This window comes from Betta splendens, chromosome 16 (genome assembly GCF_900634795.4).
Source record: "Betta splendens chromosome 16, fBetSpl5.4, whole genome shotgun sequence".
Taxonomy (NCBI): domain Eukaryota; kingdom Metazoa; phylum Chordata; class Actinopteri; order Anabantiformes; family Osphronemidae; genus Betta; species Betta splendens.
In genome coordinates, this window is record NC_040896.2 from 6,316,470 (window position 1) to 6,343,632 (window position 27,163).

Consider the following 27,163-nt stretch of genomic DNA (forward strand, 5'->3'; position numbering starts at 1 on the left):
ATATGGAGGAAAGCTGCATCGTGTTTGCATTAGAACTGGTGGAGTCCAGTAAATGCACAGATAAGAATGTGCTGTGGTAAGAGGCATGGATGCATCATGAATCATGTGGAAGCGGTGGTCAGCGTTAGCCGGGACTCCCATTAAATGGATGGTGTTTCAAGCGCCGCAGAATGCTGCTCACATCTTGAAATCATAAATTCACTATACATACTGGTCCTCCTCAAAAAAAAAAAAAAAACATGGAGGCTACTCCTCTGTGATGGATGATGGTTTCAACAAATGTCACAAGCAGTTTTGAAGGTTCTGGTTCTGATCCAGCTTGTGTCTCTGATGGGATTCACACCCTCACAGTTAATTTAATTAAAAGATATTTGGAATGATTGTCTTTGTAATAAATCTCAGCCAACAACAAGTAATAACATTCTTGAGAGAGGGCCTTCAGGAACCCACATTCATTCTACTGGTGCAATTAGCAGCGGCCACTCTGGCCTCTGGATCACAGATGTTCGAGCTGCACTTGCACTGTTTGGAGCCTTTCTGTTCAGACTTGGCTGCGTTTGCTTCCTCTGGGGTGTTGTTTGATTGGGCCCATGATTCATTGGAAGACTCTTTATTGTAGGCTTGTTTTTACACAAAACAATTCATCTGAATCCTGGATTAATGTGAAACCGTGTCAACGAGTCACTGCACTTCTCTTAAAAAACAATGATGTAATTCTTTGCTACTGCACCACACGGAACGCGACTACAGTTGCACACCAGCTCGGCTCGTGGATCATAATAATCGACTGCTTGCTTGTCTAAAAAGTTGTTTTTCTAGCTGTAAAATAACTACAGATACAATATATAATATGATGCATTTGCTGCACTGTAAAATTATCAATTTCTTTTTGTTTTGAACTAAAGTTCACTGATTATTTACTGTAGCTACTTAAATTTTACTCGCTGATGTTTGAAAACAACCTCCTGTTTTTTTCTAAAGAAGCAGAACGAGCTACAGCACAATGGACCCACGCCGGTGTGGGCGTGGAGGTGTGTGGCAGCCTGGTTGGACGCCTGCACACAACAGCAGCCTGGAAAACGCTCACACTGAGCTTCTCAGTAATATGTTCTCAACAGCGAGTTTGCAGAACCGTGACTATTTGTTGTTAGAAGAATCTCAAACCTGGCAGCATCAACAGACAGAAAGCACTTCTGAGTCACTTAAAGTTCCTTTCCATGGCTTGGCCTCCATCTAATTTGACAGCTTGAAGCAAAATGCAGCAACAAGTAGAAAGTGTAGCTAAAGAAACTTTTCCACGCTTGGTTCAAACCATAGACAACAAACCCAAAGTGTGATTTAGCACAGACAGCGTTTTGACTCTACGCCACATGGAGGCCGAGCTCGCTGAGCTAGAGGCTTAACATCCACTGGGGCCACACATTTTTTAAATGTGTGCTCTTGTGCAGCGTCTGATAAAAGCTCGGCCCAACTGTTTTACATTACACACTGTAAATTTATGCTGGCACGTCAACATGCGTGCAAAAGGTGGAAGCAGTCAGATAGAGGAAACGTACAGACTCAGCTGTGTAACAGCTCAACACCAGCGGTTCACACTTCGGTCCCTTCTTTAATGAGCCGACAGCAGATATTGTGTCTGGGTCAGAGGGTTGTGTGTTTGCAGTGTCTGGGTGGTTGAGATCAAAATTACACATGGCGTAAAAGCTAATAAGAGCTGAACAAATATACAGTGAAACAATGCGGCTCACAGCCAGACGCTCTGCGTGTGTGTGTTTAGACTGTGAAGGAAGGTGAAAGCGTGTTTACAGCTGGACAGAAGACACAAGAGACGCCAGTCGAGGAAGGAGGCTTCACAGAAAGCCAGGCAAACAAGCAGACACACACTGACCCATGGGCTCCAAGACAAACTGGTCCTGAGTCACGGCCAGAGGAGGCTGAACGCTGATGCTCATCTTGGAGGAACGCGTCACACAGTTGGCTTTGACCTTCACCTGGTGACAGAGGGTACAGACAACACAAGGTGTCACAGGCTCGCATGGAGCAGCTCTGCTGTGGTCGTTGGAGCTCAGCTCACCCGTACGGTCACTGACGGGACGGGCAGTCCGTCCACTTCTTGGGTCAGAGCTTGCTGCAGACAGAGAAAAAGAGATGCTGAGCTGGTGCGTGTACAGTGTACTGACGTGTGTGGGTGTGTGTCTACCGTTGGACTGTCCATGCTGGAGCACACAACTGCTGTTACAACCAGGTCTTCCTCTGCGTCGGTCTTAGGAAGGATGTCTGAAAAACAGTGACGGAGTTTCATCCTAGTTTCCTCCCTTTGACACCTTTTGGCATTTTCACCGAGCAGGGTGGAAATTTGGTTTGCACCTTCTCATGACTGAGAATCTGACAATCGGTGATCAGACTGTGCCAGTGTCCTACCCTGAGTCCTTGTGGCCTCTCTGATGATCTTCTGCAGCTTCTTCATCTCCGCCTCCACCTGCTCATAGTCAGCCTCCCTGGCATCAACCTTGGGTGTGGAGAAGAAGGAGGGGTCCGTCCCCATGTACGAACACAGGAGGTGACCATCAGAGCCCAGACTGACCACCACTCCCTTCAGCTCGCTGGAGAGGACGGGACACAGCAGGCCTCAACTGGATTCATTTACATCAGAATTACATTAGAAACACCGTGACCTTTTCCCTTTAGTTTTGTTTGGTAATTAGAAAGTGGCTTCTTCAGGAGAGTCTCTCTTTCTTTGATTTCGTCTGTTCATCTGCTTTGAAGAAAGTCAACGATTGGTTTGTAATGAGGACCAAGAGCACAAGGAAATGCTGAGTGATGCAATAATGGGCTGTAACTGTGTGTGTGAGGGTATTAACTGCTTACAGATGATGTGGTTCCACTCCAGCAAAGCAGTCATACACAAACACAAAAAAGAGTTCAGGTTGGACCTGAAGGCCGGGAGCACACACACACACACACACACACACACACACACACACACACACACACACACACACACACACACACACACACACACACACACACACACACACACACACACACACACACACACACACACACACACACACACACACACACACACACACATCATGCTGCTCCCGTATTTGGGCCCACTTCCTCTCTAACTGGGTCTGAAACCATTGGGTGCCTTCGGGTCTTTTTTCTGATTATGCTGCTTCTTGTTTTTCACGGGTCTGTTTCAGATCGAAGCCGGTTGGTGAGGACAGTTTACAGAGCCACAGAAATCATTTCATTCGTGTTTGGCCAAGTTAAGTGATAAAACTCCACAAACAAAGCTCCTGGAGCTGCGGCTGCGATTGAGTGCTTGCTCGCGTGTTCCTCTCCCACACTCTGTGCAGTGACCCGATGGCACGCTGACGAAACGATGACTATCAAGACCTTTGAAACAACACAGCCCTAAACTGAACTGCTACTCACACACACACACACACACACACACACACACACACACACACACACACACACACACACACACACACACACACACACACACACACACACACACACACACACACACACACACACACACACACTATCTCATCTGCATCTTAAACACACACGCACCGAGACCACATCGCTTTTCAGACATGTTTGTGTTTTACATTGTACTTTTATCAAATTGCAATTTGATTGGAACCGTTTGAAACACGAGCACATAATGGCGACAGCTGGCCCCTCCCTGCTCCGCTCTGATTGGCCGCATGGAAGCCACTGTCAGTCACAGTGTGGATTTCACAAGCTGATAAACACAACTGCACATGTGCTGTGTGTACCTATGACTCTCTGCGGATGTGCTGACAAACTGCAGTTGGACACCAAACTGGCATATTCACATGAAGTGAACTGCGGGTTTAAAGGTCATCCTGAGTCCAAGTGTTAGTGAATCCACCACAGACTTTGGTACTCACGGGAAGCTGGCGACGCGAACCGCCACGGGCACAAAGGAGAGCTGAGCCGCCCACTTCAGAGTCACGTCCTGGTATATCAGCAGCATGTTGGTGTGGTTAGCGAGCAGCACGTTGGTGGTGCCGTCGGCCACTGCACAAACAACAGGACAGTGTTAAAGGAGGAGCGTGAAACATGCCTGGGATGAGATTATTTACCATTTGTCCCATTTTGTTGGTGCTCTGTTCATTCATCATCCCATGACGTAAACCATAAAACACGGAGCTTTGCCAGCTCTTACACACTTTGCTGTAACAATTATACGCGTAGTGATGGTTCTGCTTAGAAACACAGCAAAGAAAAGTGACTTTTGGTTTTGGAAAACTGGTGAATATTCAATAACCATAGAGCACAGAAATAACCCATTCCTGTGGTGGTGGTGGCGGGCACTGACCTTTAAGACGAGTTCAACCTCTACTCTACTGTAAAGCTAAATCGCTTTACATCTCACATCTGGTTTGTATATAGAGTTTTGTCATTTAGACCTTTCATTGTAAGGCAAGGTCAGCATTTCTGAGTATATATAACTTAAGTTACATATACACTTTCTCCTGTGACTCGTGGTTAGAAACATTAAATATAAATACTACTGGTGTTTTACTTCTCAGGTTTCACACACACACGCGTGTCCAGTAAATCCCACCAATGGAGCAGTTACCACCTAGAGAGATCTGAGATGGCGGCCAGTGCAGTACAAACACGCCTCACGTTATAACATAGCAGCGGCGGCGGCGGCCGGCAGGGTGGTACAACGTAAGGCCAGAATGACAGAGTGTGTGCTGGCGCCACATCAGAGCAAACACACACCTTCTATCTCTGCATCAGCATTCTAATTCCACCTAATTACACAGATCCAATCTACCTTCTGCCTCCGTCCAAGCCCAGCTCCTTCAACCCCCCTCTATCCCAACATTTTATCAGGCAAGAGGTCAGAACGAGGAAGATGGGCCTGGACAGATAGAAGCAGGCAGATCCAGCAGATGCAGCTGCACAGCAGGAGGCCAGAGCAAGAATCAGACTACTTGACCTTGACCTACAGAGGAACCATCACAGCTCTGACCAACCATGATCACCACCAGCACAGAAGACGGCAGCAGCTGTCTGCCCCAGACGCCGCTGTAGCCTCCCACCACGTGGGAAGATTTTCCTGTGGTTTCAATTGTTGACAGGAATCGTGTCCCAATAAAAGCTGCTTTTGTTGCGCTGGCACATCACGCACTGAATTTATAGCCGATTTCCAAGAGCCATTTAAATAATCTAAATAATGTCTGCAACGGATAGTTGAGGGCACTTTGAAAGCCGAGATATTTTAATTTTAAAATTGAAAGCAGACACCAGTGGAGCCCTTTCCTGTGCTCCCCTCTGAATTCTCTGTCCAGTCTATTTTCTTCCTCCATCTGCTCTTTGTGGAACACAGCTCTTTGGTGCCATTGTTGGATAAACTGAAACAGACATGATTTGTTGCTGTAAAGGATGATCGTGAGAAGGTGATTCGCTGTCCTGAGCTGGATTGGCCGAGTTTAAAGCGCCGCTGCAATCGGCTCAGGTGACAGCTGTCGAAGCAGGAGCGGATTTTAACATCTCAACGCATTGAAGCGCCTCGTTAAAAGACGTAAAATCAGAGTCTCGGTGCTTAGAGAGTCTTGTATTGAGGGTGGTATTTGTGCTCAGGCCGACATTAGCGTCTTAATCTGCTGCTGTCCCGTCACCGCGCACCGCATGTTCGTGGTGCCTTCGTTTTAAGGCCTGTATGTATCAGCGTTACTCAGCTCATTCCACCATGTTCTGCCAAAGGCAGCTTTCTGCACAGCCAGACAGTGGCACCTTCACACAGAAGGCTTTGTTTTCTGTCCAATTACTTCCAGACATTTTGTCGTGTCAGGTGCTTTGATGCTTGATCATCTTTGTGTTTCGCTTCAGCTGAACAGGTGAACCACTAAGGCTGAACGTGACAGTACACCTACATGTGTCATCAGATAAAAAAAACACAGAGCCCAAACTGCTTTTCTCATTTATTTCAGTCTTCAGGTTTTAACTCCGTTCTTGCTCTGTGCTCTTGCATCTCACACTAACCACTGTTTTGTGTCCTACAGATTCTGCCACCTGTTCCACTTCTAATCTGATCTAATTAGAAGAACTCGCCTGGAACATGTAGCCAATCTGCATTGATTAGGTGTGCAGAGAAACCCCTGTAGGACTGGAGCAGACACTGAAGGGAGCCGTGTCTGGATTACCTGAGCTGTAGGGCAGGAAGCAGCTGGGGTTAAACTCCAGCTTCTTCATGAAGCGGATCTGGCCGTTGTCACGGAGACAGTACAGGTTCCTCTCGCCCAGGACAAAAATGGAGGCGGAAGAATGAGCAAAGGAGGGACTGAGATGTCGAGGGCCTGTTCTCCTAGAACAATCACCCAGCCAGGCTGGAGGAGAACAAACAAAGGCAAATTACAGCACATCCATAATCATCTCTGCTCCATTCAAAAATGCACCGGTAGTGAATGAAGAGCAGTTTGAATCCATTGAATGCATCAGATGCATTTAAGTTATTGTAAGCAATACACAATGTTATACACAGTCTGGCAATAAAATAACTTAACTCACTATAAATATTAATATGGTTAAAGTAAATGTGAGATATTCCACATACTGTATACTGTAGCTGTCAGGGCTTTGCAGAAAGGTGGTTAATGGTGAAAGCATTTTACTCCTACGTGAATTTCTGAACTGAAGGTCAGATGACAGAACCTTTCTGCATGATGCACATGTCTGTGTGTGTCAGGAGGCCTGTGTGTTACTGACTCACAGCCAGTCTCTTGCCTCCACTCTTAACAGGCAGCTCTGGATCCTGTCGACTCTCTGCCTCTGTCGCCACAGCTAGAGTCTCGTACCTGAGAATGAGAGAGATAAGTGAAATGAGCGCAGTGACACTAACTTCATGTCTCTAGAGAAAACGTGTCTGCGTGACAAGAGTGTTAATAGTGGTCGCTCCCAAGAGGGTTTCTGTCCCTCTGCTTTCCAGTCAACAGGGCTGACCTGCTCTTCTTGGTCCTGGGGTCGATCAGTTTTAATCAGCGAGCTGTTGGCAGCTGGCTGCGTATAAAGTGGTCACCCTGATCTGTGTTCAGCTGATTTTGGCATCTTCAGCGTTACAAGCATTCCAGTAAGAAGCTGGCAGAGCAGAGGGAGCAGCCTGGCAGGAATCTAACACCTGGATGAACAGTGAGCCCCGCGCACGCACGCACGCACGCACGCACGCACGCACGCACGCACGCACGCACGCACGCACGCACGCACGCACGCACGCACGCACGCACGCACGCACGCACGCGGCTGCCATCATTAGTCACTAATGTCGTCCATCTTCGACCAAGGGTGTGAACCAATTTCTCATTAGTGCGAAAATAAATAACGTGAAACATTTATCAAAACTAAAGCCCAAAACAAAACACCACAAAAACGAGTTTACTGCAGAAAGATTTTTGTGTTTAATGAGACTTATTTACTCTGTGGGCACTATATTAGGCTCACCTGGTTCTAATGTTTTGGTTCTAGTGTATTTTATTGGAGGAGGAGACAATGTGTACAGGTGTAGACAGGACACCAGGCCTAAATGTCTGAGCTCATTCACACAGTAGCTGAACCTGCTGCAGCAGACTAGTGAGCGTGACCACTTCCTGGAGAAGAAAAGGAGGAACTAGATAATATATTAAACATGTCACGGGTTTAAGCTTTTAGAGACACTCTGTGGATCCAATGTGATTGAAAAGATTAAATTCAGCCTTATATTACTAAAACAACAGCATCACACTGGGTTCTTTGATTCTATTTTTATAGTCCAGCTCCAGCCTTCCCATGCTCAGACGTCTTACTAAGTTGTGAGGTACAGCATGTGTGTGTTCGGCTCCATCAGTTGGCTGGATGTGGACTTCTAGTCACAAAAAGCCTTGTGTGCACAAGAGAAATGCTGAAAACAAGAGCAATCTGATTATTCACCCGTGTCTATACATGTGGATGAAGGACAACCCACGCGGGAGCATTTTTTTAAGCCTGTGGTCAACGTTGCGTGCTCTCTTACGCCGGGTTTAGAAGCTGCATGTGCAAGGAATGCGTGTGTTTGTATCTGGTATCAGTTATCATGGAGAGTTTAAGACACTGAGCTCGAGGAAACAGACACCTCATTTATATGAAAGTGGATCGCTCTGAAAAACTCCAAACATCACACGGGCACATACATACGAACACGTCCAAGCACACACAAACTATATAAACACTCACTACATGCATTTACTCTGTCAGTAGACAAACACAAGCTGTATCTCAAAGCTGACGCCAACACACATACAGTGTGACTCAGTCACACAGAGCTGCCAAATCAAGCTCTCATTCATCAGGACCGGAGAAGGTCCAACAGGCTAAATAAACGGAGTGAAGCAGAACAGTTTGACCAGTCAACAGACATTAAATGGATAACAGTCCGTGAAGGTCTGACCCCGTCACCTGATACCAAATCAACCACATAACGCTCAGTAAAACCATAACATCACTGTCTGCTTCTATTAAAGTTATTACCCTCAACATCTGTTGGACTGAACATCACCAGAGAACATTTGTACTGATTTGGTGAACAGACACTTTAAAAGGTTGAAAAATATCTGGGGTTTAGTAAGTCATCGAAATCATTAGTCTAATTTTAATCTTTGTGTTCTGTATGTTCAACAGATATATGAAAACATGAGTAACTCACATTTCTAAATGTCTACTGAACATTTAAACCTAACTTATCAGCTATCATGAGTGAAAACTGATCATGAAGGAGCAGGAATGGTCCTGGATAAACACCATGTAACAACTTGTTTGAGGAGCATGCAGTCAACAGGCTGTGTGTGTGTGTGTGTGTGAGTGTGAGTGTGTGTGTGTGTGTGTGTGTGCGTGTGAGAGAGAGAGAGAGAGGTGGATGCCTGGAAGATAATGGAGCTTTACTCAGCCTCACTAACCCCTTCGAGCTCATAATTAACACAGAGAATGACATCAGATCACGTCAGCCAACTTCATAGCTGCTGCTGCTGCTGCTATGAAGTCTATTTGAAATAAATGCAGGGCACCAGAACAGCTGATTCACAGCTAACGCTTCACACATGAGGACAAAATCGAAGAGCGAGCAAAGACTCTGAGACACATCACCCACCTATCATTAATAAAACTACAACCTCTTAGTATGTGAACAGTCAGCTGGAAGATTTGTAAATTGATGAAGCTAAAATGCTAAGATGCGTTGTAGTTCGGTGACTTTAGTTGTGACGTTTTACTTGTAGCTCTCCAGTTGCCGTGCAGACGACACAGTGAGGAAGCTGTCCGTTCTGGAGTTGTAGACCAGCGGGCCAGGCAGCAGGAACCCAGGCAGGAACCTGCCAAAGGAGTAGCTGTCCTGCTCGAAGAACATCAGCATCCCATCCATGGACTGGATGCACAGGGAGTGGTGTCCTGACGGAGACAGTGGAGAAGGGTCTCTATATTTATTTATATAACAGCGATCAAATAACTTCAGTTATCACTTTGTGATTTTACACTGTTTTGTCAATCATAATCATACATATATACATACATATTTAAATCATTGCACTGGTCAAGCTTCATAGTTAGTGTGAGTGTGTGTGTGTGTGTGTGTGTGTGTGTGTGTGTGTGTGTGTGTGTGTGTGTGTGTGTGTGTGTGTGTGTGTTTCGCTCTCTGGCTGAATCTGATATCTCCATTAACACTTCCACACACACACCTGGCTCTGGCTGTGAATGTGTACAAGGCTGTTTGTTGTGAAACGCCAGATGTAGGACTGACTTAGCTAGAACACACAGAGCCATAAAGCAGTGGGGCTGTAGGAACAGAGGACTATAATTAGGCCTCAGCGCGCTATTAAAACTCACACTGCCATCAACTAGAGGTCAGGGAGACAGACCCACACACAAACCCAGCAACGACATAGGCAGAGAAACCACACACTCCCAACACATGTAGTCTGTGTAAACATGTGTATGTGATGGGTGATGAGTTCAGGGTGGCTGTTGACACCTGAAGGACAAGGTCTCCCACACTGCAGACACACTCTGTCAGTGCAGGTGCAAGTAACACAATGTTTGATAATGAGCCAAGAGCCAACACTGCAGTGTATGTGTGTGTGTGTGTGTGTGTGTGTGTGTGTGTGTGTGTAGAGGATGAACAGACGGTCAAGTGTGTGGACAGAGGAGCTGCAGCTACGTGTAAGGCTAAAGTTAAAAGGGATAAGCAAATTTATGTTGCATAGACTAATAATATAATTATAAAATTATAATAATAGACATTTTGAAAAGCACTGATAAGTTTGATTGAATGAAGCATCTCATCTATTTCTTAATCATAACAGTTTTCCCGAGAACGATCCAATTTAGCTGTTTTGCTGATTTGGTTCATTACCAAGTTATTAAATTATGGGTGAAGAAACAGATTTATTGGCTCATCTGCTTAGATCTGCTTGTACTGGAAACAAAAATCCAACATTGCTGATGTGCGCTGAAAACAAACTGTGACCTCTTTACATTTACCCCACCACCATGTGCTCACCAGACATTATCTTGTCTGCACAAGAACCTCGGTCAAATACACATTGCATCCAAAACACCCTAGAATAAATCAGTGGTGAGCAGTAAATCAAATTTGGGCACAAATGCCTGCCAATATTATGTTTTACTGGCCATTGTTCTCCTACAAACAGAACAAGGGTCCACGAACAGCTGGACACCGATGAGGGGCCTTCGTCCCAGGCAAACGCTTCAACTCATTTGTCAGGTGTCTGGTGGTTGTTTCTCACCAGGAAAGGCTGCGCAGGGTCGAACCAACAGGCGCGCTGACAGCCCGACACACCGCTGCATCATCAATAATAAGAAGACTGAGCAGTGAAACTCACTCAGGCTCATTCTCAGAGCAGCTCTTCACGTGTAACTTCACATGCCCACGCCCAGGTATAACATGTCAAAGGGCCCAGTATGAGCGCGCCGGTGCAGACGCAGCGGAGGAAACAGGCCTGCATTACTGTCATTAATAAGACATGTTGAACAAGCACACGGTCCAGCCAACAAAGCACAGAGGCCGGCCGCCCACTGCAGTGATTACAAGTGAGTGTGTAGAAACCTGTATCTGTACGCGTGTGACCGAAGCCTGGAAAGGCCCGTCTGGGTCCAGTGTGTGTGGCCTGAATGTGACCCAAGCCCAAAGGCAGCCCAGCTATTAGAGCAGCATTAGTGGAGCGCTGCTATTACAGCGCCTACAGCACTGCTAAATAGACGCTATTATGACCATCACACACTCACGTACAGGAGCAGACACACAGCTACTGGTCTGAGAGCTGGTGAACACGGTCCGCTGTCACACGGTCACAGAACATGTTCAGACATTTGACTGGCTGGACCCGTCCTCACACCGGTTTAGTGCATGTTCCCCTGGTCCACACAGTCCAGCAGCTCAGCTTGACTTAGCTTCTTTACTATCCCCTCACCACAACCAGTTGATGCAGGTGGGACTGATGCTGCTCTACTCAACTCGTGCTCATCTTGTTGGGCTTTATGAGTCAAGCATGTAAAACGTATGATTATTATCACCAGTCCTACCTTACTGAAAAGGGTTTCATAATAATTTTCTTGTTTTATTTGTTCTCTTATTACCACGCAGCATTTACCCTGCCTTATAGATACGTAAAGCAAATGCAGTCACTACAGAAATGCTGTTTCAGGGCCTGCACCTCCATCTAGTGGTGACAACAGGAGGGAACAAGAGGAGACGGGATGAGGTCATATAGGAGAGAAGACAGGCCAGTATTACCAGGAGAGAGAGAGAGAGAGAGAGAGAGAGAGAGAGAGAGAGAGAGAGAGAGAGAGAGAGAGAGAGAGAGAGAGAGAGAGAGAGAGAGAGAGAGAGAGAGAGGGAGAGAGAGAGAGAGAGAGAGAGAGAGAGAGAGAGAGAGGCAAACTGTGGTTCTCTAACAAGAGTGAAGGATGGAAAGAGAGGGAGAGAAGGGTCAAATGGCTGCTCTCTTTCTTTCCTGTCAGTTCGGCTTTTGGAAAAAATAAGCAGGGGAAAGCCCTCGAGTTGTCAGCATCCAAGAAAAACACATGCAGGCAGAGTCCCGGGGAACCCCCTTTAAAGAGCAGAAAATGGCATTTCCAAATAAAGGCTGTATTGTCAGAGTGTGTTTGAGCAGTGGACCTGCCAGGTCTGTGGCCCAGCATCATGTGCTCTTCATTCACTCAGTGTTTACAGAGAGTGTGAGTTTGTGGTGGGGACTGAAATGAATTAGGTGAGAAAGGCTTTGCAGCAGTGTAGTTTGTGGCAAGAGCAAATTAATAATAAATATCCCAAAAGTCTATTCAGAAGACGTGTGTGTGACCAGTACAGGGTTCAACATAGGTCACGTTCCCAGCAGGCCACACCCCCTAACTAGTATTGAGAGGCACAATGAGACACTGAATGAAATGTGAAAACAGGAGCAAGAAGACAAGTTGTTTGTACCCGTGACTCCTCCAAAGGTGCCGTATGTCATGTTGCAGGCAGTTCTCTGAAGGTTATGCTCATAAACCGGCTTCAGCTGGTACTGGTCTCCATGCTCCACGTTTCCAGCAGTTCCTGCATGGAACAAATCTAAATGGGTTTTCTGGTTCTCAACAAAGTGAATGATGAACATGATTAAGTTGTGGGAATAAATACCTGAAACGGAGTAGACCGACAGCTTTCTGGGATGAAGAACGGCCAGATGGAGAAGCTCTGAACACCTGAAAAAGAGAAGAGAAGTCTGATGGGCAGCAGAAATATAATGCACCTTATATCCATACTGGTTGTTGTGTTGTTCGTGACAGAGGCAGACGGGGGGAACCCCGGACACGACCGACACAAGGACAGATTCAGGCCCACGTTCACGCCGATGGGTGAATAGAAGTCACCAGCAACTCTGACTGAGCTGATGAAATGCCACACATACATCAGGAGACCAGGCAGTAGAATGGTGGGTCTGACCAGGTCTGGCTGTGCACTACATCAGCATTAAACCTGGTCATTAACGTGACCACCAACAGAAACTTTAGGTTTGCAAAGCAGAAATGTTCTAATTACTTTTCCTGTCTATTATGTTTGATAAAAAGCTCTGTTAAAGCAGGTCATTTCCTTAAAGGCATGTACACCACACAGAATTCCTGCCACTGTGGTTTTCAAGTATAAAATCAAGTCTGCACTCATTTTTAACTCAAACTGACTAAAAGCTGGTTTTCTCTTTGGTCACGGTCGAGGTGCAAGTGATGGTCAGTCTGATGCTGCTCCTAGCTTCTCACTTATTTACTTCAGTGCAAAGCCACAGAGAAGGAATTTGTCTCTGTCCAGCTACCAAAACAGATACTGTTCTTTTAACTGTCAACCGCTGTTGTAATGTTTGTTGAAAGAACAACAAGGGAGGAGAAAATTGGATCCCAGTTTTTCTGTCTTCCTTGAAAAACCACTCAAGCCAGTGCCGAGGAAGCATTTCACCATCTGCTTGACAATATTTACAATGTGCCTTGGTCAGAGGCGGCTTCCAGAATGACCACCAGCCTCTGAAGAACGATGTGCCGAAAACTGCAGGTACATAAACACAGCGTCTTCCAAACAGACTGATTTAGTTGGATTCCATTCCCAGAGTGTTTATGTGGAAGCCTTTAGGGCAAACCACCAGAGCTTTTTCCACAAACCACACTTTCCAGGAGGTTCCTGTGCAATGTGTGCTGCATTATTCAGATGCTGCAGTGCTACTGCCAGGCTTCAATTATCTGTGTATCTAACTGATAAAGGTATATAATTTACTGGAAATATGAGTGATTGGCTTGAAGAACTGAGAGCATGCATTCACCATAGCAACCATTTAGTGCTGCAGCAGCCGGTGCATCGCTGTTCCAGCTCCACGTTTACGTTCCAGCTGAACCACATGTGCAAATCTCCAAATAAAGAGTCATGTCGATTCCCGCTGTCAGAGTGGGTGGTTCTGTTCTTTATACAAGTCATAAGATTAAGCCATGCACATTTTGATATCTTGACGTGTACATGTGTCTCAGAGCCATGTGCAAACGCGTCTACACACAAAGGTTCATTACCAGAACAAGCAGCACAAGCAGGAAATAAGAAAGCGTAACACAATGTACACAGAACATCACCTTGACACAAATAGATTAAATGATTCTACTGTTGTAGGTATATCTTGCATCTGGACATTTATGCATTTGCCTGTTTATTTTTTCACACCATCCTTCAGTCCCACTTTCTCTCGTTATTGCTCCGCTTTTAGTCTTACTTTCAAGATTAAGCCAGGGCGCACAAAATATTAAGGTCAGTAGTTTCCTTCTGCGGGGAATATCCACACTGATAAACACAGCACATGAAGCTCTGCACAAAAGGCTAAAGGCATCAGGGCCCAAGGACCTTTCTTTCCTTCCAAGTTAAATTTGTCACCACAAATCCATCATCCCACGCCATTCCTTTCCCCATGTTACTCCTCTTCTTCCCCACAATTAAATAGTTCTGGCTGTGAAGGTCACTTAATCGTCTGTGCTCCAAAACAAGTCCCTTTTGCTGGAGCCACATTTCACTTTTCCTTGAATGAAAGACGTTTGCTCTTAGGATCATATTAAGCAGTGCAAGAAGCCCCTGTCAGCTACGCTGGCAACGACGTGGTCGGCCTGGCAATATGAGCACACTTGTGTTTGGGCCACTGGGTGGCTGACGGGTCATGGTACATCATGAGGAGGCAAGGTGGTTTTGGTTTTGGTTTTGGTTTAGCTTGAGGAAAAAAAGACGTTAATATGATGGTTAGTAACAGCAGGAATGCTTTTTTCTATACAAATGCAAGAAAGCAGCGTGATGAGTTATGAATGGGCTTCTGCTCCTCAACATTTTAAAGTGAAGTTTTATTATAACCTATATAATGAATACTTAGAAAAGTTCATGACACAGAGTTAAAGAAAGATCCATCACCCATTCTCAGGCAGCAGCACATACAGTATGTGGCATGGATAGATGGTTGCGACGGTGGCCAGAGCAGCTTCCCTGTAATCTAAAGCCCAAAGGCTCAGCTCCCGCAGCTTTGTCTCGTCTCAACAATTATCTCCAAGCTGCTCACTATCTACTAATAATGTTAATTTAAAAATAACCTGAAGTATCTCATCCAACTTTAATGATTCGGGATTTGCATAATAACCATGAAATAGCTTTAAAATTGTTTAAATTTTTTGGTGAGATAGAACAAAACAATTTATGACTGTTATGTTGTCTTAAGGCAGTGAAGTGGGGCTTTGTGATTTAAGGACACACAGACATTAGGCTAAGCCAGTTTGACCTACAAAACCAGCCTTAGATAGAGGGGAAATAAAGCCTAGAGGAAAGACTAACAGCACCATTAAGGAGTGACAGTACAAATATGTGGGGACTGGATTTACTGGAGAGGCATTCAATAATATGATGCAAATACTATCATTTTTCTGACTAATCATAACTTGTCAAATTAATTGTGACAATTTTAGAAAATCAGAAATTTTACAAATGATAACCAATCTGTCATGGCAGCAGTGTGTGCCCTGTCTGACCCTTTCATGGCCCCCCTTGGCCCAGGGATGACGAGATCTACTTACGAGACAAACTTGCCCACTTCCACCTGAATGATGGCATTCTGAAGCTGCACCTCCAGAAGCTGAGAATCAGCTGGACCGCCCTCACTGGATCTATTGGCATGAGGGGAGAAGATCCGCAGCATCCCCATGTAGCTACCCACAATTAGCTTGTCTGCAAAACACAGAAAATGATCAAGGAAGGCTAATGTGTATTCATACATACACTGTACATATATGCATAAGTCATAACAGTTTTTAAACTTTAACATGAGCACATTATAAATGAGAATCTGGCATCAGTATGATTAGCTTGATTTATGGCGACACAAACACACACATACACACCGTGTCCTGTGCCACTGTTGTCCACGTCTCCAACACAAAGGCATCCCTGATCAAACTCCTCCCCTTCACCAAGCGCTGACGACCACCAGTCACGGGCTTTGAACAGTGACATGCTGCCTGTCCTGCACAACGAAATACAGAAAATTATTTTCAGTTTACAGTTTCCTGCGGCAAATGGGAGTTATGTGGACCTAGTTCTGTTTAATGTGATAACAAGTACCAATATGTATATGAATTACTTATCTATTGTCACAGTGCTGGAAAGACAGAATAATAACGAATGAAGAAAACAGTTGTCATTCGCCTTCCTTCCAACATTTTTACTATGCTTGCGCATCATGAGGGGGATCCAATGGCAGAGCAGACGACCAAACCTGCTGACTGCAGCATGGATGTCGGGAGGAGGGTGGGGTGGGGAAGAAGCTTTCCTAGGTGCTGAGCGGGTGGAAGGGGCAGCTAATCCACACAGAGAATCCCTCCTATGTGCAGCACACGTTTAAAGGCTGTGAGGAGGACAGCGCAGCCGATATGCTCACATGTACCACCAGAAAACTTGAGCAAATGAGCTCAAACACACTTCCTTCCGGTGCTGAGTGTGGATCAGGACCATGGCGGGGGGGGGGGGGGGGGGTGTCCACGAAATTTGCTGATTGTGTGTTCTACAGTCTAAGCGAGCAAGAAAATAACAAAACATGTGGCTTATGGTGGTTGGTTTCATCTCCGTTGGCTCCCCCGCCTTCACGGGACACGGGCACACACCTGTGGGCTTTCTGGTGGACCCCCAAGAGAACTCCGAGCAGGCGAGAAGCAAAATAACAAAGTGAGTCAAAGCGCAGACACAGACTCTGAATCCGCTTTTAGCCGCCTACAGATCCTGCTCAGCCGCTAATGTGGAGCCAGCCGAATTAACTAAGGTAGATTAGCAGGCTAATTATGGTTAGCTCGCGTTCCAAGTTGCCTGGACACTAGCTAGCAGTTCAACAGCGGCGACGCTGCTATCTTTAGCGCTCGTCTTCGGTTCCGACTCTTTCTTACCTTCACGTACACGAGCAAACCTGGAACAGCCGACGCTTCGTTGCACGTTGTCCACTCAGAAATCACACTTTCAGCCTCTTGCTTGCAGCCATCGTCCTGTTGTCATGGCATTGACGCTCAACGGAGAAGCCAAGCCGCTGTGCGCAGGACCGGAAGTAGAAGGAATGATGGGAACTGGGGTTTGTAGCGCAGGTGCCGCTGTCGTTTGTCCTTTGAGCAAAATTATTATGAACAATACATGCTCAATTTATACACAAAACACGTAAGACGTATATTATTAAATTGAAAAAAAAAAACTGCCAATAAAGTGATATATTTATTTTATATTTTATATTATATTTATATTATATTTGTATATTTAAATTTAAATAAATTCAAATATACAAATATGAAGAATATACAAATCGCAGGCAATGCTTAGTGTTAATACTGAATATAAAATTATGAAAAATATGGGTGGAACTTTGGCGCTGATTATTCCAGAGACACTGAGAACGCAGTCAGATTTATTTGTCTCAAAAGAATTAAAATAGGTGCACTGTCGCCTCACAGCTAGAAGGTTCTGGGTTCTGTGTGGAGTTTGCATGTTTTCCCCATGTTCATGTGGGTTCTCTCCAGCTTTCTCCCACAATCCAGAATCATGCATTAGGTTGATTGGCCGTAGGTGTGTGTGAATGGTTGTCTGTCTGTGTGGTGCCCTGCGATGGGCTGGTGACCTGTCCAGGGTGTAACCTGCCTCTTGCCCATAGCCAGCTGGGATTGACTCCAGCATCCCCCTGTTTGTGTTTTACAACATCACACATAACACGTATACACATCACATTTGAATTTCTGTCTCTTCTGCTGATGTTTGTATCATTGTTAGTTAAATGAAATAAGATAAAGTAAAACGTATGGGCTCGTCCGGGATTTGAACCCGGGACCTCTCGCACCCTAAGCGAGAATCATACCCCTAGACCAACGAGCCACTCTCCGCCAGTACTTCCACAACATTTCAGATCCTTGGACGAATCTGCCACGTTGTCCGTGACGTTATGTTGTTATCTGAGGAGCACTTCAAATTCATGGGGGCTGAGCGCCATCTACAGGCAATTTGTTAAACTGCAACAGAATCTCTACCGAACCGGTCTCATCATCAGGTACTATACTGGTTTAAATTAGTGCTCATCATAAGGGCAGCCGAAAAAAATCTTACAACGGTTATTCTATATGACATGTTAAATGATTTAATAATTTTATCAGTCCTATGTTAGACCACTTATTGTACCTGTATAGCAAATAGATGACAAGATGAGCCAAAATGTAATATATAAAAGTAATATAGATTCTTTTTGGTGAGCTTTTGTAGTAGTGTATACTTCACTTCAGTTCAGGTATAATCTTCCTTCACAGCCCCGGAAACTAACGAACCACTGGTTTGTGTGTAGATGAGATTTATGGATGGATGGATGTTCTGTAAACATACAGTGGTATTGTCAATCTGAAGTTATTTATTCTGAGACTGTAGATTTGTGATTCCTTCAGATGATGAACCTGTGCAGTTCTACTTCAGGCTGCGGTTTGGAAAGTTATTGCTGCTTCCATATAAAACAGTGGGAGTAACAGAGTTGAGTTCCTTATACACGTATATTATTATATATGTATGCATACTAAGGTTTCAAAATCTGGGCTCGTCCGGGATTTGAACCCGGGACCTCTCGCACCCTAAGCGAGAATCATACCCCTAGACCAACGAGCCACACGAGAACAGCCAGACATGAACTTTTCTGTGCCACGTTCGTCACCCTTCCTACCCAGACTTTTTGGACTGCTTTAGTGACTCCTACAGGACAGATAAGCTACTACAGCCTGAATACCAACACCTTCTCACTGTGATGACATTCAAGCAAACAGATCAGCAGGAATTCATCTCTAGCCCCATGTATGCATAATCCATCATCAAAGTAAAGCTAAAACATACATGCATCTCTGAACATTGTGTCCAATGCAGGTTGTATGTTGTTCCATGTGAGCTGTTATAATTGGTCAACAGATAATAGGAGTTGCTGTATTGGACTAAAATAGTCTGTAGAGGCGGACCTGATCATAGGCCAATAATAGGCTGGTATTCTGGCTCCCAGCTCATGAACCATTCACAGATTCACAAAATGACATTTTATTGCATTTTCTACTCACAGTCAAAGAAAACAAAAACACCTGCTTATAAAAATACAACACACTAGTCTGTATTTGGAAACAGTTAGACACTATTAGGCATTACTCCCCTTTGACATAACCTCAATAACAAAGGCAACATGCAGGTGATAGCAGCACAATGAAAACACATACGAAGTCAGAGAGAAAATGTTGAGACAACAAAAGACACAGAAGAATTTAGAGGTAGTGCTCAATCCTAACCACCAGGGTGATGTTATCAGACATGTGTCATGCTGGGTTTACTGGGCCACAGACAGCAGTGTAACTGGAACCAAAGGGATCAAGTTGTTACTTTGGTTGATCTTGTTTAATTGCTTGAACCCTGGAGGTCAATGTCAGCGTCACTCAATGGATGTTGAGTCAGCTGCAAAGACAGCTCCTCCAGGAACAAGAAGGTGTTGACTTGATGCTAACTGGACTGTGGACTGTGCTGCGTTAAGGAGGTCGGCGTAAACATGGCTTTCATGCACCCGCACACGTTCATGTACAGGGATGCGACTGGCTCACACCCAGCTTAAAGTGCGTTTCCTCTGATCATTCGAGTTGGTCTAAATCCTTTCTTATTATTCCATAAATACTGTCCATCTTAAATATATTGCCAGGGTTACAAAACAACACATTTTAAATTTACTTCAAATTATATAATGCACTTAACTATTGTCATGAAAACTAAACTCAAACCTTCCACAGATGTATGTGAAATTATCTCACTTTAATAGTGTGCAGTCACATGCTGGTGTCAAAACACACAGCTTATCATATGGTTGCCCAGCTTTGTGTACATAAGGACTACAATGCCAAAAATAATCCTATTAATTATATTGGTAGTAATATTGTGCAATTTATAAAAATGGAGTGTGAAGTATTCTTAAAACATCTCTTTTCTGTATGGTTTCTTGACTCAGGACACCAGAAATTATTCAAATGGACAAAACACACCAGAGACGGGCTGATTCTGATGTGGAGACTTTTAAAAGAGTTCGTTCAGGAGATGTAAAAAGTCTTTTAAAAGGCTGAGAGGCGTGAAGCAGGGGGTACATGGTCAGAATATGGCTGTGGTGGGCCATAATGAGGAGAAGGTTTAAATATCTGGACCACAGGTGGACCAGGGACAAAGGTCAATGTTTAAAGAGCCACTGACAGGTCCAAGGCTGGAAGGGGAGGAGGTGATGTGGGGTGGACTTATAGAACCTTCTGCAGAATGGCGTTGGGCACTTCCAGAGTCTCGTCCTTTACCAGGACGATGTCATAAGAGTCCAGATATTTGTCTAGTCGCTCCTCCACCTGCAGAGTGACATCAGAGTAAAAATGTTAAAGATCTCAGTAGGAGCACGGTGTAACTATTTAGGAAAGAGAAAACCCATATGGTCAGACAGATTCTCATGACCTCACATCAAACCAGGCTGGACCTGGGAGGTGCGCACCTTGTCGTTGAGGAAGCCGATCTTGAGCATGTTCTCCACGTTGGGCACGCCGTCGGCCATGCTGAGGTCCCCCATCGAGTCGCCCATCAGGATGATGTTGCAGTTCTCCTTCTGCTGTTTGAAGTACTCCGTGTTTCGCAGGGCGCCGTCATGTTTGTTGTACACGTGAATCAGCTCGCCTTTGAACCCCTTCAAGACCCCCTTCACCGCAAGTAGAACAACCAGCAAGTCAAGATGTTTCTCCCATTATGGGGCTAAAGTGTGAGGACAAGCACAGGTTTGGATGGAGATGGACTCACATTGTCATCGAAGTCCATGAAGTTGGAAACAACCTTGATGTTGGGGTGGTAGATTCCGGCCTGGCGGAGGATTTCCTCCAGAACGTCTCCCAGGCCGGCGGAGAAGATGAAGACTGGCACGTTGTGTTGGTGCAGCCGGTCAAAGAACTGTTCAAATCCTTCCCTGGAAGCAAACACAGTGCGGCGTGAGTCAGCGGACACAATAACGGGCGGGTCTGCGCTCACAAGGTGTTCTCCACAAATACCTGAGTGCAGCGTCCGACTCTCTCACCACCTCCGGCAGTTTGTCTTTCTCTAGACGCTGCTCCACAAGCAGCGTGTGAGACTTAAAATACCTACAAACGACACACAACTTCGCTTTTAGGACAGTGTCTCCAATTACTGCAGGTTGAATAAAGCCAGATTAAAACATGTTTCACCATTCCACCATGAAAGGGTATTTCTCCTCCATCGTCAGATGAGGGTCGATCTCAATGGGGTAATACTTATTCTTCAGCTGCAGCAGCTTCTGCCTGCACTCGTCTGTTACCAGCTTGCAGTTATCAATGATGTCTGCAGAGACACAGGAGCCAGACAAACGTCATGAGACTGAGGAATCTAGAATTTAAAGTGAGGATGTCAGCATGTACCTACTGTGACATGTTGGGCAGCGTTTGCCATTGACAGCAAACTTGCTTAATGTCATATCAAAGTCTGTGATGATCTGCAACAGAATCAAGAACAACTTGAAGCACAAAAACACTGGTGTGTAGCGCGTTGGACGTGCTCCTGAGCCGACGGGGAGGAGGCTCTGGCCTCCGAGATAAGACGACAGCACGGTCTGAGCCAAACTTTATGAATGCTTCCATCAAGCCCAACGAATGAGTGAGTATTGGTCATGTTGAAGACTGGACACATTATAAGTGAAGGATTAACTAGGAAGAGGTCGAGAGAAACGAGGGCAAACATGAAATCAGGTTCCTCCTTGTGGAGCTGCACAGACTGAGCGGATCTTAGGCCGCGTGACTGCCGCTGCCACCAGGTGGTGCAGTTTGTGCTACCTGTAGCTTGGAAGCTCCTCCTTTGATGAGGCCACAGATGATCTGCTCCACCCTCTCAGGGTCCCTCATGTGGACTGTTGTCTTCTCAAACTGAGGCATCTGAGGGAAGGGAGGGAGAGTTTCAACAAACCAGGCTTGTTCATCAGGACAGTGGAAGCCACAGCGTGACCCGCACGCGACAAGCGGAACCTCACGCCGTCACAGATGCTGTTAAAGACTTCAGCTTAATGAATGGAGCCCTAGAAGAAGACATGTCTGGTCAAGCAGGACGAATGGAAAGCTACTCCCCTCAGAATCTAACTACATTTACCAACACTTCAGTGCGTCTGAACACAACGTTGTGGGGTGGAGACGCGCACAGCTCAGCGGAGGAGAGGAGTGGCTTCAGGCCGAGTCTGCAGGTGCTTTACAGGTGAAGGCTGCAGAGGGCGGAGCCTACCTGCACGGGCCTCAACAGCCAGTGAAGCTGTGCATGGATGGAAGCGGTGCATGTGGGAATGTTGAGCATGAAGTCGGGCTGAGTTACACCGTGTCCAACAGTCTGGATGAGACTGCAGACATACACAACTGCTCCCAGTCTTAAATAATCTGCATTTGACTTATTAGCAGCTAATGAATCGGAGGGCAGAGAAACACGACACCCAGAACACAAACTAAAAATAAAGCGGACTTCCTTTACACCATCAGGCCTCTCTCTCTTACACAAACACACAATTCTATAAGCATGCAAAGACCTAAAGACCCACTTCCTGCACTTTGCTTGGCTGTAAAGACCAAAATGAAGAACAGCACAATTCTTTACTGACATTTGATTCAGACAACAGCTTTTCAGAGTGAGCTACCTAAACATTGCTTCATATCCATTCCTTCATAGTCTGACTGCGGGTTCATTGTGTAGTTTGCATTTCTGCTACGTTTTACTTCTGCAGCTGTCTGAACGGTGTTGCACATGAACGTCTTAGCAAAAGCAGTCAAAACAACAAGAAAAGGAGTTCACATTACACGAAGCAGGTCAAAGGTCAAATCATCTTATTTCCAGAAGAAACACTCAAGAGGACTTTGTTACCTCCTACACTCAGCTTACCTCGGGTCTGTTGTCCCAGCAAAAACAAGAGCGAAGAAAAGATTGTGCGGCTGCAGAGGGCTTATATATGCTGAGCTCCAGTCACGGAGGGAGGGGATGTCCCTCACATTAGAGTGAACAACACAACCCCTCCCCCTGTACAGGCAGGCCGCAACACACTCACTGCTATTCACCATACTACACTTGTTCCAGGAATGTGACCTCTGACCTCTGGGAAAAGGGATCTTTAAATTCAATCACAGGGAGAAGACTGGCTTCAGCTCTACCACTGCTGAGCACACACATTTCACCAACACAAACATGCCAGATGAGAGGAAAGGTCATGGAGGTCAGGGTTCAGATCACACACACACACACACACACACACACACACACACACACACACACACACACACACACACACACACACACACACACACACACACACACACACACTGTGTGGTGTCTGGTGGTTGAGTCTGCACAACACGGGACAGAAAATTAAAATAAAATTCAAACATCATCATCGTCGTCATCATCAATCAATCGGTGTGTTAAGTTCCATGAAACAGATGGATTCAATCATCAATCTCCACCAACAGTCACAGTCAGTAATGACGGTAAAGTTGAAAAACCTCCCATCAGTTCTTCAAAGAACACAGAGATGAAGCCCAGCGGAGCTTTAACTCTTCCGGCTCATCGAGGCCTTGTCCTCCCAGTTGAAGTAGCAGCCAGCCCACCCCCTCCACTGACCCCCGCTGCCTGCATACCACAGCTCCCCAAATACAGGTCGACTCTCTCAGATTACACCTCACCATAACAACACTACATGAGCTGCTGTAAACTGGGCTCAGAACACACTTACTGCCATGATCATGATCATTAGTGGAGGAAAGACTGTGCAGGAACGTGTCAGCAAGGTTTGTGTCACCTGTAGAATCACGATGTCCACGGACGGCGACCTTTGACATATGCAGCGTGTACATACTGACGTTTGTTGTGCACTAACTCAGGCAGTTATCTCATTCAAACAGAACAAAATGATCCAATCTGATCCTTATCCAGACACCTACAATCATTTCAAATCTACTCAAACCTCCAGAGGCTGCTCCGACCTGTCTGTCTGTTTCCAAAGCCACATAAGAGACACCGGTTTCACACCTTCAACCTCAGCCATGAGTGAGCTTTGAATGTCCAGTCTGACCTGCATGAGAAAGAAGTAAACTGGGAGTCAGTCCCAGTTCTGATAGCAGCAGCGTGGGTCAGGGTTCTGTGTCTGCAAGTCACTCAGCAAACACACAATCAATAAAAGATTAAACTAGAGAGTTGCTTTGCCGGTTTATTTTGAAAACCAGGCAATTCTCAGAAACCTGATTTTAAAAAAAGTCTGAACAAAAGTATGTGGACCCACGGTCCCTCTTCAAATGTCTCACTACAAACAAAACCTTCTACGAGGTTCAACTTCAAAAGTCTACTGCTCTTGTAAATCCTGCAAAGCGCAAGATCATCATAGTGCAAAGGTTTCAAACACAATGTACCTGCCTCATGAAACACTAAACGTCCAGTCCACAAATAAATGAGTGAGGGCAGAGCTGATCAGAATCCCTGTATTAAACAGCTGTTTGACACACGTCGGCTGAAGGATCAGCTCCTGTGCTTCTGGCCTCACGTCTTCACCCCCCACGTCTGATCATTTACTGAACAGCATCCACTGGGACACATCGTCTCAGTTACTCTGACAAATTCATCCTCTAAACAAGGTTTTAAGTCCATCACTGTGGAAAAGCGCACCAACGCTGCTCCAAATGCCTGTATGAATTCTATTCTGTAATTCAATTGTCTTCTTCGTTCCACCAACCAGGTCAAATTGTGGCGCTGAATGTTTCATATGCGTAAGTTTGAAGTTGGCCCCACTCGCACTGGAGCTGCTTTGTCATGACGAAAGCTGTTCCTACCGATAAAGCAGCAGAGCCACAGGAAGTGCAAGTCACTGCATTTAGAGGCCGGACCCACCACAGCTCCCAACTCCAACGGAATCAATGTTCCATTTCTTCTTCACTAATGTGACTTTTATAAAACTGATCTTGTTAAATGCCGACAGAAACAAACACAGCATTTATTGCACTGTCTGACACACTGGGCTTTTAGCTTCATCTGTGATGTGTTGTCCAGTGCAGCTCTGATCTGCCCCCTAGAGGTCACACCACAGCACCACACCGTCTTTATTCCTTTTTTCAGACTCACTCTGTGGCTCAGAGCGGATGTTTGTGCTTCTTCCATAGCTTCATCAAAAGCAGATGTTCACCCATTCACTGCTTGAGGTCAGTTCAAGGTCCAAAGGAGAGTTTCCTCACAGCAGCCACAGAGGCACCAGGCACAAAGCTGGAGCCTGAATTTGCTTTGCAGATGAGTCAATGCGATTTTCATCTGACTTTTCCTCAACAGCTGTAACCATCAAACGGTGCTTTGATTTACCATGAATGGATCTGGACTTGTGGTTTGCTTGTGGAACCAGATAAAAAGAATAAGATCCAGGCAAATGATGAGGACCCTTGTGCTCGTCAGCTGATGGGTCGAATGATCTGCTCGCGGTCACAACGTGCACATTTCTGCGGGAGCTGGGCTCCTGCGGGACTGGGCGCGTGCGGTACTGCAGTGCCGGTTCTGAAGGTATGTGGGCGTCCAGCAACATCAGCTCGTGCTCCCGTGCTCTGCGCTTCCCACATGTCGACAGGATGCGACGTGGTCTTCAGGCTGTGAACTGACCACCTCCTGGATGACAGCACTTTGCATTGACTTTGAGCAGGTCAGCGAGCAAATACAATTTCGCGTAATGGATGTATTTTAAGATGTCGTGAAGGTTTTAAAGTTCAGCTGTCGCAGTTTTGTCAGTGACCTCTAAAAACCAGCTGCTGCTTGAAGGCACATGCGCAGGACAACGTGCAGTTTCAGTACTGTCAAAATAAGGGCACATATCCGGTTTTACTTTCATAATAAAGGCGCACGTGTGCTACAAACTATTAGCGATAATTAATTTGTTTCAGCTTTATGCAGATTTACATGAACCCAGGGTTCATTCACTTTTCCCAGCAATTATTCTGAAACCCGATTATTTCACAATTTACGATAGCTTGACCAATAAAATTCAGCATCTTAGCGCTACTAAATGATGTCCAACTCATGATAAACTTACAAGTAATCGCAATGGCGTCTCAGCTGTTATATTTTGAAAGTCCAGCTCTTCTACTTCCTGGTTATCTAATCTTGACGCAGTCTGTTTTCACTTACCATCTCTATTATCCTGGTTTTTTTGCCCGCTCGCTTCTTCTTGGCGACGATATACTGAGCCAGAACCACGCCGCCGAACAGCGCGCACACGCTGGCGCTGGCCGCGGCCCCAACCTTCACCACCGCCGCCCGGTCCATGACCGCCCGATCAGCCCGCCGAACGAAGAGTCCAGTCCCGCCCGCTGTCAGCAGCACGCGGCTTCCCGCGAGCGCAAAGATCCTCTGTGCGCAATACGACTACTCACTCTGTCCAAGTTTGAAACCCCCCAAAACCAGCGGTTTAGCTGGATGAAAATTAACCGAGTACCATCATTAAAACAAATATTTACGTAAATGCTACACGACCCAACCAGTAGATAATTGTACTAGTTACTAGCATCATGTTGTCACGTGACACAGCGTCAAAGTTTAGCTGGATACTCCCGGTGTGTTGACACTACTTTTTACCTTGTTACTTTACGTAAAGTCAAAACAAGTGTAGTTCACGGGCTCTCGAGCACGGAGCATGTAGCTACACCCATGGGTGCGGTTCACCCGCCAGTGGCGAGCTACGCACGCACACGCATCTTCCAAATAAAGCACCTCCGTCAAAACAACAAACTGTCATGACGACGGAATAGATGCAACAAATCAGATCATTAGAAATTAACAGCAATCGCTCAAAACCTTTCTTGCATTATAAACAAAGCGTTTTTATTAACGATCACCAGTTTAACAATCATTTATGTGTATATCTTTTTGTATTTGAACTTAAACTCCATTATATTAGAACTTTTTATAATTCAATTACGTAAAATAATATTATCAATAATAATTCCCGACAAACGTGAACATGACACATGCACGCAACAGGTTGCGTTC

At 45.5% G+C, this 27,163-nt stretch overlaps 2 protein-coding genes and 2 non-coding genes across 6 annotated transcripts in view; all 4 read right to left on the reverse strand.

Annotated features, from left to right (window-relative positions):
* The window catches only part of bbs9 (Bardet-Biedl syndrome 9), an 82,338-nt gene extending 65,186 nt beyond the window's left edge, over positions 1-17,152 (reverse strand). Inside the window, 14 exon segments of the mRNA XM_055503345.1 lie at positions 1,889-1,991; positions 2,075-2,128; positions 2,201-2,277; positions 2,422-2,603; positions 3,936-4,065; positions 6,207-6,341; positions 6,344-6,389; positions 6,773-6,857; positions 9,276-9,450; positions 12,500-12,613; positions 12,695-12,759; positions 15,634-15,784; positions 15,958-16,079; positions 16,993-17,152. Of these exon segments, the coding sequence (XP_055359320.1) occupies positions 1,889-1,991; positions 2,075-2,128; positions 2,201-2,277; positions 2,422-2,603; positions 3,936-4,065; positions 6,207-6,341; positions 6,344-6,389; positions 6,773-6,857; positions 9,276-9,450; positions 12,500-12,613; positions 12,695-12,759; positions 15,634-15,784; positions 15,958-16,069 (1,429 nt within the window). The 5' untranslated portion in view covers positions 16,070-16,079; positions 16,993-17,152.
* A 735-nt stretch (positions 17,153-17,887) lies between these two features.
* Positions 17,888-17,959, reverse strand: trnap-agg (transfer RNA proline (anticodon AGG)). Its single transcript has one exon. It is a non-coding gene; the product is annotated as a tRNA-Pro (tRNA).
* Positions 17,960-18,658: 699 nt separating this feature from the next.
* Positions 18,659-18,730, reverse strand: trnap-agg (transfer RNA proline (anticodon AGG)). The gene has a single exon. It is a non-coding gene; the product is annotated as a tRNA-Pro (tRNA).
* A 401-nt stretch (positions 18,731-19,131) lies between these two features.
* Positions 19,132-26,900, reverse strand: nt5c3a (5'-nucleotidase, cytosolic IIIA). 3 transcript variants are annotated; one of them, XM_029128463.3, is made up of 8 exons: positions 26,750-26,900; positions 21,952-22,050; positions 21,545-21,614; positions 21,331-21,463; positions 21,157-21,246; positions 20,912-21,074; positions 20,613-20,813; positions 19,132-20,472 (listed from the first exon to the last, which is right to left on the reverse strand). In XM_029128463.3, exons 2-8 carry the CDS (start codon positions 22,048-22,050, stop codon positions 20,371-20,373), a joined length of 858 nt encoding a protein of 285 aa, XP_028984296.1. In that variant the 5' UTR covers positions 26,750-26,900; the 3' UTR covers positions 19,132-20,370. The 3 variants fall into 3 exon arrangements, with proteins under 3 accessions (XP_028984296.1, XP_055359102.1, XP_028984297.1); XM_055503127.1 differs by lacking the exon at positions 26,750-26,900 and adding an exon at positions 26,303-26,741; XM_029128464.3 differs by lacking the exon at positions 26,750-26,900 and adding an exon at positions 23,036-23,304.
* Between the last annotated feature and the right edge of the window lie 263 nt (positions 26,901-27,163).

Coding starts and splice junctions, on each gene's coding strand:
- nt5c3a (XM_055503127.1), bottom strand. CDS start 26,440: ATGGACCGGGCGGCGGTGGTGAAGGTTGGGGCCGCGGCCAGCGCCAGC. Junction 21,615..21,951: donor GAGGAGCTTCCAAGCTACAG/GTAGCACAAACT, acceptor ATTCTGTTGCAG/ATCATCACAGACTTTGATAT. Junction 21,247..21,330: donor TACCCTTTCATGGTGGAATG/GTGAAACATGTT, acceptor TGTCGTTTGTAG/GTATTTTAAGTCTCACACGC.